Genomic DNA, 12,574 nt, shown 5'->3' with positions numbered 1-12,574 from the left:
GGGGGGGGAGTAGCAAATGCATTATTTACTTTTTATCTTTTTGCTATTTTGAAGTATTATGAACCTTGTACTGCATTTCAGATTTCAGAGCAGAGGATATGAAGTCAGATTGAATAAACGAGATTTTTTTTTTAAGTTTATTTTCATGGATACTTACTAACGTAGCATTATAATGTTAAGAGAGTCCTTGGAACTAGGTGGCTAGTGGTTGAAGGATAGGTCCTTTTGTTGTTACTGGGTGCAAGAGAGTAAGGTTCTTGGACTAGATACTGTTGTGGAGTTGGACAGGTAATTTTTAAACAGTGGAGCATCTGGGTAAGGTGGTATATTTAAAGGAGTGAAGAGAACATCAAATAGTAGGATTAGAAAAGGCTGAGGTACTTGTTGAGTCAGGAAGTCAAAGTTCGGAATGTGACAGGAAGAAAGGAAATAGATGTATAGGCTTATTAGCAAATAATACTGATGAGATACAGTGATGACCTGATTTTTATGTTAAATAAAAATTCTTATGCCTTGTATTTTCTTATTGTGGTTTGTTAGCATGAGATAACAAGAGTCCCCAAAACATCAAAGGTACATGGCTCATAGGAATAAAGAACAAGAAATTTTTCAGAAGCCATGGTTTGATTTGCTTCCATTGCTTTTATTTGAAAAATTATAGTATTAGAGCGTTTAGGAAGTAGATTGTCCATTTTATTTGTCCTATTTAGAAAGTAAAGCTAATATAAATAAATGAATCTACTACAAGTCATACAAGTAGTTAGTAATGGAACTGATATTATAACCTAAGACATTTACTTTTTTTCTCTGTAATTTTATGTTTAATGCATCTTTAAGGTTAAAAATCCAACTTAAGAAAAGCTACAAAATGAAGTTTCTCACTTGTGTCTTCTTGTCCCACCCCATTTTCCTTTCCATATTTCTTGACTTTGATTCCAATGTATATGATTTTTAAACAAACTACCTTCATAACTCTCCACATGTCAAGGAACCAAAGAGACATAATCTTTTTGCCCTGGATCAGAGCTTTGTAATTACTGTTCCATGACACACTATTGTGCCCTGAGTGGGTTTTAAGTATAATATATTGAGCCCTTCAGCTTTCTGGGCAGCTGGAGAAAGGACTAGAGTTCTCAGATTATTTGACTCTGTCCTGGAGCAGCATTCATTTATACTAGTATCATTGTACAGATACTGTTATTTACGTGTGCCATAACCTGAAAAAGATTCTAGCTGACCTGACATTCTCATGAAATAAAATATCACTGTAAATTATGAGTGTTTAAAAATTTATCCAGTTGTTAAGCTTGTTAATTCTTGGTGGTAGGTACACCAGTATTTCTAACTGTTTTATACTTTTCTGTCTTTAGTATCAGGCTAATATTGGCTTCATAAAATGAATTTGGAAGTGTTTTCTCATCTGTTTTCTGAAAGATTTATGTAGAATTGGTATATATTATGTCTTCCTTAAGTGTTTGATGGAACTCAGCAGTGAAGCTGTGTGGCTTTGAGGTTTTCTGTGGGGAAGAATTTTTAATTACTGTTCCATTTCTTTACTTGATGTAAGTCTAATCAGACTTTCTTGTTCTTCTTGAGTGAGATTTGATAATGTGGATCTTTTTTGGAATTTTTGCACATATGGTTTTGTTTCTATTGTTCTTACATATTTTTATTAAAAATTGAGATGATAACAAGCTATTATATAAATTGTATATCCTTGCTTTTTTTCCTCCTTACTCTTCATTGTAGTTTTTAACCTTATATGTTTGCATCCTTATACAATATATTGCCCAGTTTTGTGGTATTTGGAAATATGTTTTATTTTGAAATATAGCATATACACAAAAGCAAGTAATATAACGTAAAGAACAACAGTAAAACAAATACCTTTATACCCAACCCTCAAGCCAAGTAATAGAACATACCCCAGAAGTCACCAGTATGCCCTAATTTGACTTTATTGTACTGTCTCCTTGGAGAGTTAACTATGTCTGGCTTTTTGTATTTTTAATAAATGTTACCAACTATGTATGAATCCTTACGTAACACGTTGTTTCATCTTGCACTCCCCTTTTTAAAGGACATCATATTTTATATGTATTTCTTTAGCCTTGCATCTTATCATTCATTATATTTTTGAGGTGTATCCATGTTGACGCTTGTAGGTATAGTTCGTTCATTTTTATTACCACTGGTTATTTATTCATTGTTCTGTTGATGGATATTTGGTTTCTACTCTTTTGTTTTTATGAGTATTGCTTCTGTAACTAGTCTTGTATCAATACATGTCTCCTGATATGTTCTTGGACATATCTCATGCAAGCATTTTTCAGAGAATCTATTTCTAGTGGCATATGTACTCCCAGGAGCAGTGGAAGAGAGATCTGGTATTTCATTTCAATGCCAGTGCTTGGAATTGTCAGATATTACATTTTTTGAAGATCTGGAGTGTATGATATGGTGTTTTCAGTTTGTATTTTTCTTACCACACTAATGAAATTGCACATCTTTTCATATACTTATAGACTATTTATACTTGCTCTTCTATGAGATGCCTATTAGTTTAACTCAGGTGCAAGTAAACTTTTTCTGTGAATAGCCAGATTGTGTTTTAGGCTTTGTGGGCCATGAAGTTTTTGTTGCAACTATTCAGCCCTGCTCTTGTAGTGTGAAAGCAGTCATTTGTGTAAATGAGTGATTTGGCTGTGTTCCAGTAAAATTTTATTTTATGGATAATAAAATGTAAATTTCATATAATTTGCATATGTCACAAAATATTATTTAGATATTTTTTTAACTACTTAAAAGTATGTAAACCATTTTTACCTAATCCTGCTGTTTGTAGTTTGCTGACACCTGGTTTAATTTATCAATTTTAGAGGAAGGAATGTTTATTATTTTCTTTATTGATTTGTAGGAAATCATTTAATATTTTATACATTATTCCTTGCTTAGTTTGTGTTTCAAATAGTTATTCCCAGTTTGGTTATGATGTCTTTTCATGAACAAAAGTTATTAATTTTAATGAAGTTGAATTTATCATTCTTTTCTTTTTTGGTTTGAGAATTTTGTCTTCTAAATCATTCCATCCCCTGAATTCATAAAGTTATTCCCCTATGTGACCTTCTAAAAGTTATATAATTTTGCCTTTCACTGTTAGGTCTTTCATCCTACTTGGAATTGATTTTTCTATATAATTGAGGCTGGGGTCCAATTTCATTTTTTTTTCACACTGGGTTGTTTTTTTCCTAGTATCATTTATTTAAATAGCTATCCTTTTCTTACTTGTATACAGTACTATATCTATTAAATATTAAGTGTAGGTATATGGATAGATTTATTTCTGGGCTCTCTTTTGTGTTCCATTGGTTTACTTATCCTTGAATCAGTACCAAACATACATATAGTCCTTACTTGGTGCTGGATAGTGTTCTAAATGCTTTATAAATATTAAGTTATTTAATCTTCACAAATGTCATTTAGATCAGAATTTCATTTTCCAATATTATGGATGAAGAAACTGAAGCACATAAAGGTTTTTCTTGAGGTCACATATCTAGTAGAGCTTCATCTAACATCCTGGATGTAACAGGCATTCAGGCTCTGTAGTTTATGCTCTTAACAACTATTTTATACTGCCTTTCAATTCCAAACTGAATTATTGAGCTTAATTCTTAAGTTTTATAATTCATCTTCCATCTTGTTTGTTTTCTTCAATAATGTCTTGGCTGTTCCTGGACTTTTGCGTTTACATATATAAATATAAATTTTAGAATCTTTCACGGTCTACCAAAGGAAAAAAAACCCATTGGTATTTCGCCTTTAAAAAGCAAGCAATTCTTTCTTTCTTTCTTTCTTTCTTTTTTGGTAAAATAGCTTTATCCTCTGTCAGAACACACTTTGGGGGGAGGAGAGGAGAAGGAGGCAACACAGCCTAGGGCCACAGCTTGTTTAGAAGGGGACATGAGGTTTAAAAGCCTCGCCCCACTGGCTCGCCCAGCTGAGAAAATGTCATGGCCCTAACACCCACTTATGAATATCTCTTGTAATGTTTAAAAAAAAAAAATTTCCAGGGCCCAGCTGGCTTTACTCCTGCACGGAAAGGGTTAACCTTCAAAATTTAGTATGGTCCCAGGATGGGGCTGGTAAGGAGAGGCAGATTGGGAAGAAGAGGGCCCTGAAAAACAGAGAGCAACAAGCCAGTGTGTAACTGGGGCCTTCCAAAACATCCAAAACAGAGAAGGGGAAGGGTGCCTGTCAGAGACAGAAACCAGTGCTGTTCCAGGGGTTCTCTCACTCCTGCCCCCAGTGTCAAATGCTCTGGAGTGATCTGTCCTTTCAGACACCCCTGTGAAGTCCCAATATCAGGATCCATCCTTTCTTCTCAGTCCCAGCCCATTCAACTCACCACCCACCTTTTAAGGTCCTAACAGGGAGCAGCCCCCTCCCCAAGGAAGAAACGTGAGGAAAGCTGGAGGTCCTTCCTGTGAGGAGGGTATTCCGGGGGTGGGCCACTTCTGGGGTCCCCCTTCAGTCCCTGACCAGGCGGTAAATGTGGTGCTGGACGCCCCGCTCACTGGTGGAGACCTCGAAGACGTAGGTGGTGCAGAGCAGCAGTTCCTGGGTGTCTCTGTCACCACTGGAGGATGGTGGAGTTCTCCAGGACACTGTTCATCATATAGCGCTCGGGTAGCTGCCAAAGCTTGTGCAGGAAATTCACCAGGTCCTCGCACATGGGTGAGCGCAGCAGACAGTACATGAACCTCCCGTCCTCCAGCTGGGCATGCTCCGTCCCCACCTTCTCCACCACCTGCTTGCCAAAGAAGCAGACCTTCTTCTTTGGAACAGGAGGAACAGGTGAGGGTCATGTGCTCCAGGCTCTCGTACTGGCTGCTCACTAGATAGAAGCCACCAGTGCTGCTGCCGGCCCCCACCTCCTCACCACTCGGCCCCCAGGTCAGGTCCTCCCAACACTTGACCAGGAAGAAGGCGTGGGGGGCCCACAGTCATACAGCTCCCGCAGACCGCCCTTTTTCTTAGGGAATTTGTCGTAGATCTGCCGGACGTCCACACTCCCGAAGGGGGGCGCTTTGGGGCTGGGGTAGTGCTGGCTGCTGTGTACAACCAGGTGCCTCTGGTAAGAGTCAGCTGCATCCAGAGGTTCCACAAAGGCCGAGAACTCCACCAGCTGCAACCGAGCAGTGCCCAGAGCCCGAGCCTGCCAGGCTGGGGCTGATGGGGCAGGTGGAGGCAAAGCAGGAGGTGAGAGGGCTTGGGGGGCTCATACCCTGGGAGGTCAGGAGGAGTCAGTGACAAGGAGAACAGTGTCTGCGAGAATGGCTTCACATCTGGAACATTCCAGGGGGCCCAGAACCCCCCAACCAAAACTGGAAAAGCTCTGGGGCCTGAGGACCGGCGGGACCACGTTTGGCCTTCAGGGAAGGTGCTGAGATGAGCTGGGCCGAGGACATGGTGGCCATTGTCTGGAAAGCTTTGTCCTTGCAAACCTGGTCCTTGAGCTTGGACTGGATTTCCCTCGATTTCCTTCAGGCCAGAACCTGGATATGACTAGAGATCTGTTTGCAAGTTTGAGTCTTCCTCGTTCTCAGCTTGATGTAGCGGGCAATCAGTTCATTCCGACCATATATCTTGCCTTCATCAGACAGGATGATTTTCCACCAGCCACAGGGTAGGTAGATGGCCAGGGCCTCCTGGAAGCTCTGTTCAATGTCTGGACTCCATACACCCTCTGTGCCTGGACCCCTGTCTCCCCCCACCCCCTCACTGCCGCCAGTGCCCTCCTCGCTTCCTTCCTCACTTCCTGTCCAGCCGCTGCCATCGTCCAGAGGGGCCCCAGCCTGCAGTTCCCCCATGTGGGCCTCCCAGCCTGGGGCTGGGCACAATTATTTCTTTTTTTTAAACATCTTTATTGGAGTATACTTGCTTTACAATGGTGTGTTAGTTTCTGCTTTATAACAAAGTGAATCAGCTATACATATACATAAATCCCCATATCTCCTCCCTTTTGCGTCTCCCTCCCACCCTCCTTATCCTACCCCTCTAGGTGGTCACAGAGCACCGAGCTGATCTCCCTGTGCTATGCAGCTGCTTCCCAATAGTTATCTATTTGACATTTGGTAGTGTATATATGTCCATGCCACTCTCTCACTTCATCCCAGCTTACCCTTCCCCTCCCCGTGTCCTCAAGTCCGTTCTCTACATCTGAGTCTTTATTCCTGTCCTGCCCCTACATTCTTCAGAACCATTTTTTTTTAGATTCCATATATATGTGTTAGCATATGGTATTTGTTTTTCTCTTTCTGACTTACTTTACTCTGTATAACAGACTCTAGGTCCATCCACCTCACTACAAATAACTCAATTTCGTTTCTTTTTATGGCTGAGTAATATTCCATTGTATATATGTGCCACATTTTCTTTATCCATTCATCTGTCGATGGACACTTAGGTTGCTTCCAAGTCCTGGCTATTGTAAATAAAGCTGCAGTGAACATTGTGGTACATGACTCTTTTTGAATTATGGTTTTCTCAGGGTATATGTCCAGTAGTGGGATTGCTGGGTGGTATGGTAGTTCTATTTTAAGTTTTTTAAGGAACCTCCATACTGTCCTCCATAGTGGCTGTATCAATTTACATTCCCACCAACAGTGTAGGAGGGTTCCCTTTTCTCCACACCCTCTCCAGCATTTCTTGTTCGTAGATTTTTTGATGATGGCCATTCTGACCGGTGGCACTGTTATTTCTTAATGTTATCAACCATCCAGTGAGTTCTCATATTTCCTTGAGTGTCTCATAATTTTTTTCCTTTAGTTTGTTTAGATCAGATCCAGAGGAGGTCCATACAGTCTGTTTTGATTAATATGCCTCTCAAGTCTGTTTTAATCTATAATTTTCTATCTCTTTCTCTCCCTTGCCATTTGTTGCTATCCTATTTGTTTTGTAGAATTTTCCATCAGCTTGTGCTGATTGTGTTCTCGTGATATTTAACATGTTCCTCTATTCCCTGTATTTCCTGTAAATTGATAGTTAAACCTCATTCAGTGAGATTCAGGGTTATTTTTGGTTTTTTTTTTACAGGGGCTGGGGAGGGCAAGAATACTTCATAGTTAGTGTTGTGTATTTTCAAAGGGTGCACAGTGTCTAGCTGTCGTTGTTTTTGTAATGTTAAAAACCATTATTTCATTAAGGATTGCAAAATGATGATATTCTGATTCAAACATTTCTTCTTTATTAAATGGGAGTTTTCACCAGTCTTTATGCTGACATCTTCAAAATTTTGGCTACTTAAAAGTTTATTCCCTGGTAGATTCTGTAGGCAGGGCTCATAGTCATAAGAATAGTACTCCATGAGTGTCTGTATGTTGCATTACATTTATATTTACAGAGTACTTTGGCTGGATTTTGATTCTTTAGCTTGCATTTTTTTTTTCTAGATGATCTTAAACATGTTATTCTGTGTCTTCTGGCCTAGTGTTCAATCACATTGCTGCTTATGATCCTGTTGACAGTTTCACTTTCTTTCTCCTAGAAGGACTTTGTAATTTTGCCTAGATATTCAGAGCTGATTGGAAGCTTTTTGTGGGCAGGAGTTGGGACAGGTGGACATCATGGTAGATGGTCAGTCAGTAATGTAGTGATTTGATGGGCTCAAAACTTGAGTATCTAAAGTTTGTTTTTTTTTTCCCCTCTCTCAGGCCAGTCATTTTCCTTTTAGAAAAGTACTATAAGTATAGGCCTGACAGTCTAGATTCAGGGAGCCAGTTGGTTGAAGAATGTGGGGACCTTACATTTCAATTTACAGATTTTTACTTAAAATACCCATTTTTTCAGTATGGTGTTTTATTTACCCCTTATCTACACCTGTTGTCTCCTAGGCCACAACCTCTGTGCACTAAACACTGTCTTATGAAAATTTCTTCTCTTCTGTTGGGCTCAAGGGGGATAGTCACAAGTCACTCATGTGACTTATGGAAGATATTGTTTTTTATTGATTAATAGTATTGGGGATATTACAGTCTACCTTCCATTGATACTTTACTGCTTTATGTAGTATCGCATATCTTAACAGTGCTATACTGTCAATTCCTACTTCTTGCCTATCACAGTATTATTGTAATATATTTTACTTTTGTGTATGCTGAAAGTCCACAATGTATACCTACCAATCGGGGTTTAGTCAGTTTTCTTTAGAGCAATTAATTTTTTATAAGAGATGTATTTACCTTTATTCTAACTATTTCCGGAACTCATTTCTTCATGTACCTTCAAAATTCTGTTATTTGTATTTCTACTCGAAGAACTTAATCATTTCTTATGATGCAAGTCTGCAGGTTATGAATTATTTCATCTTTTGGCAGGAAGGAGGCATCAGAACTGGAAAAAAAAAAGGCTTTTATTTCACCTTCATTTTCTGAGTGATATTTTTGCTAGGTGTACATAATTTCTCATCTTTATCTGACTGACTTGAGAATTTGTATATGGTATGCTAGGTATATGAAAGTATATTTTCATATTTGTCCTGTTCAGAGTTTTCTGGATCTGTCTCAATATTTTTTATACCTTTTCAAATAGTTCTGCTTCCACCTCTCTCGCTTCCTCACCTCCTCTTCCTCCTCCGCCTCCTCCCTATTCTTCTCCCTCTTGGGTTCCAAAAATTCTTATTAGATTCCTGTTAGATATTGTCCCATAACCTTTGGATCCTCTGTTCCACTCTTCCCATTCTTTTCTCATTATGTTTCGCTTGTGTAATTTCTTTTGACCTATTTTTAAGCTCACTGATTTTGTCCTTGGCTCCTTTGAATATGCTAATAAACCCATTGAAAGTATTCTTCATCTATTACCATGTTTTTTTAATCTTTAATATTTCCCTTTGAGTCTTTTTTCCATTTTCCATTTCTCTGCTCATATTCTTCAGTCTGTTCATTCATATTTTCCATGTTTTCCGCTAGAAGCACTTACCTTAGTAATCATAATAATTCAAAATCCACCGGCTGAAAGTTCCAACATCTACGTTATAAGCAAGTCTGATTCTGTTGATTGCTTTGTCATTTATTTTCTTCTTGCTTTTTGGGTTGTTTCATAACTAATGATTGACTGTCAGACATCATATATAGGATAATAGAGACAGAAGTGAATAGTATTTATGTCTGAAAGTGAGTGTGCCTCCTTTTTCTGCTAGTCTATTAACATGAGGGATTGAATCCAGTTAATGGAGAGCTGAACTGGGTTTGAGTTTTCTTGTTTAATATGATTCCCTTCAATATACCACTGCCTCACATTCCTTCAGCTATGTGGGGGATTTTTTGTTGGAGTGCTGCTTCATACTATGCTGTTGACTTTTCCTCTACTCTTGTACCTCAGAAAGTTCTCTTTCCGTACTCTTGGCTCTTTCCTTGATGTTTAGAGTCTACTGCTGCTTTTTCGTAGAGCTTGCCGTCTTGATGGTATTTGGGGGTGGCGGTAGAGTGGGAAGATGTTTTAGGTAGGCTTGTCATTTGTCCTAGTTCACGTTCAGTCTAGCCAGATCTGTTTCTCCAGGTCTCAGAAATGGGGCATTCTTGGTGATCCTGTCCATCCCTCCCATGGCATTTGACTCAGATCTTTGGTAGCTCCTGTATGGGAGAGTATGCCTTCCTGCTCCAGTAGAAGATGCTCTATAATGGGTCCCAGAACGGTTTCTTTCCCCGAGTGTAGAGGGAGTTTTATCTTTTCCTCTAGGGTATGGTATCTTCACCTGTGCTCTGAGGGCAACAAGGTTACTGCCTGTCTGCTAGTTTCTTAAGGCTTCTGTTCTAAGAGAAATAATCCGATGGAACTTTGGGCCTTTTCTAGAGTGGAGGCTTCTCCTCTCTTTGAGGGTTGTACCAAGGAAAGCTTCCTCTGGTATTCCACTCTGGCCCCAGTCTCTCAGGAGCTCCCAGCAGAAAGCACACAATGAAGTGCTTGCAACTAAGTGTGAGCTCCTCTTGTGTCTGTGACTCCCAGGGATTCTGTATATCACATTATAAGTTCATAGTCAACCTTTACCATTTTATCTGACTTCTTACTTAGCTTGTATGGTATCTGACAGCTCTTTTCTTCTGCCCCTTACCACAGGTGAGCTGGTGCTTAAGGTTCTCTCTTGAAGGTACCTTTTTTCTTTAGATTTTAGGCTGCTTAGTTGGCTTGTGACCTCAGATTTCTAATGGTTTTAAGAAAAGTTATGATTTTGTAGTTTATCTGTTTTTGTTTTTCTTGTTCTTAAGGTTTGGAGTAACTGTCTCTCCAGCATTCTACATCCTAGGCAGAAGCAGAATTCCTGTAGACTTCTGTTTAGTCTCATCTTACACCTCAACCTTCAGACAACTATCCTTGATTCCTGAGGTTTTTTTGTTCCATGGTTGGAATTCATTTACTTCTTGATGATTCTTCAGCCCTCTGCCTTACTTCTAGCATTTAGAGGGTCAAGAAAGCTATAAACTAAGTTAGTGAGTGCTCTGTTTATCTTTCAGAATATTTTTGACATTTCACATCTGCTAATATCTCCACCATTTTTAACTGGTATTGCAGAGTTTGAGACATTATACTGCTGTAGGTAATTCTTGTTTGGCAGTTGAGATGACTCTTGACAAACTAGTAAGGAACAGAAGTATAGTGATAGGAGAAAACTCCTTGGAAGGATCTGGATAATAATTCACATATCTCAAATGAAGAAAATAGATTATATTAAGTTTTGACAGTGACTGAAAAATACCTTTATATGGCAGTTCTCAGTACACATGTATACACACTAAATGAAAATGTGTATTCTGATTTTTTTTCTGTTTTTTCCATTTAAAAAAATCTTGTGCCAGACCTAGTAAATGGATTTCATGGCCCATAAAGGGAGTTGCCACTACTGATTTGAAAAAACTTGCAGTGTAGATTCTAATAAAGAAGTTAGGGGCTTCCCTGGTGGCGCAGTGGTTGAGAGTCCGCCTGCCGATGTAGGGGACACGGGTTCGTGCCCCGGTCCGGGAACATACCACATGCCGCGGAGCGGCTGGGCCCGTGAGCCATGGCCGCTGAGCCTGCGCGTCCGGAGCCTGTGCTCCGCAACGGGAGAGGCCACAACAGTGAGAGGCCCGCGTACCGCAAAAAAAGAAAAAAAAGAAGTTAGAATTGTTGTCTTATTTGTACTTGGCTTGACTACTTACAAGATTTTCCAGATATGTGTGTATATCTTGCGTTTGCTTTATTTTTGTACTGAAGACATATCATTTCGAAAGTGGATTTTGACAATTAAATTTTCTCTCATTAAGGCTGTTTATATTACTGGAAAAGAAGTTTTCAGCTTCAGAGTCGTTTCTTATATGGGTGCAACTGCTGGTTCTGCGTACACAGACATGAATGTGTTTGACAGTCAAGTTAATTTAACTGTTGGTTGCATTGAAGTAGTTCTTGTCACAAAATTTCTGTATTCTGTATTGGTAAGTATGTTAATCGGTTTTTTATTTATTCTTTCCTACTAGTTGGAAAGTGTTTGCTGTGCATCAAGCATAGATGAAGCATTCCTTACTTGATTTTTTTTTGTCCTGATTTTTCAAGATATTCTGGGTACCATATATCATGACTGAAATGTATAGTATACTGTTTATATAACATCATTTTCACATGGGAATGTTCTAGCTAATTGAAATATGTATTTTATAAACATATGAAATATATGTATATTATATATCATATATGTTATCTATATTAATTGAATTCTTTATACATTATTAGTTTGAGTGTTTTACCTGACTTCCAGCTCTAACTAAAAGTGCTAAATATATAATTGAAGTTTGGTTTGGTCATCAAGAAAATTATGTTTTCTATTGCATTCTAGTTCTGTGAATATTTGGGGCTTTGAGGGATTTAGATTTAATCCCTATATTACACTTCCCTGAGGTATTTCAGTTCTGTTTCTGCCTTTCATAGTTTTGTTTTTTTTTTCCCTTGCTGTCAGCTGATGTTTTTTCCTGTGTCATACCTGTCTCTATGACTTCACTATTCATTCTTTTAACTAAATTGTGGTATATAAACTAAATAATCAGTTGATTCTAAATAAATAGTGTTGCTGTTTTTGTGATCTTTTAAACTGAGGTTATCATGCAGTTTTTCCTATAGCCATAAAAACTTTTTTGTACAAAAAAAGTAAAAATGAAAAAATATTCTTGTTTAATTTTTTCTAATTTCTTTTTATAACTCAGAAGCATTATATCACTGAGCCCTTTTGTGATAGCTTTATACTGAAAAATTATTGAAAATAATTAAAACATGAAATTAATTAAGCATGAAAATTAAGTATAATTCTGGGTGTATTTTATATCATTTAGTATTTTTCCCACATTTCAGGAATCAGAAAACTTTAGAGTTCTTGACAGACATATTTTTATTACTGTTTTATCTTATAAACGTAAATAAGCTCTCTGTCCATTGTGGTTGTGTAGGGAAATACAGTGTGATTGTTGAGCCATTAAGGAAAGTGAGATAAAAAGGGAAATAGATGCCAGTGAAACATTGGAGCATCCACATGTTGCTTTGGTCCAGGGAC

The 12,574-nt window shown here is 38.4% G+C and overlaps 1 protein-coding gene and 1 pseudogene across 3 annotated transcripts in view; one reads left to right on the top strand and one right to left on the bottom strand.

Annotated features, from left to right (window-relative positions):
* VPS13A (vacuolar protein sorting 13 homolog A) overlaps positions 1-12,574 on the top strand; it is a 236,658-nt gene that overhangs the window by 106,761 nt on the left and 117,323 nt on the right. For all 3 annotated transcript variants that reach the window (XM_060154950.1, XM_060154951.1, XM_060154952.1), the window contains exon 32: positions 11,301-11,468. In XM_060154950.1, coding sequence (XP_060010933.1) covers positions 11,301-11,468 — 168 coding nt within the window. The remainder of the gene's footprint in view (positions 1-11,300; positions 11,469-12,574) is intronic.
* LOC132522863 (transcriptional enhancer factor TEF-4-like) lies at positions 4,531-5,892 on the bottom strand (annotated as a pseudogene).

This window comes from Lagenorhynchus albirostris, chromosome 7 (genome assembly GCF_949774975.1).
Source record: "Lagenorhynchus albirostris chromosome 7, mLagAlb1.1, whole genome shotgun sequence".
NCBI lineage: Eukaryota > Metazoa > Chordata > Mammalia > Artiodactyla > Delphinidae > Lagenorhynchus > Lagenorhynchus albirostris.
This window is presented reverse-complemented; position numbering and strand designations above follow the sequence as displayed.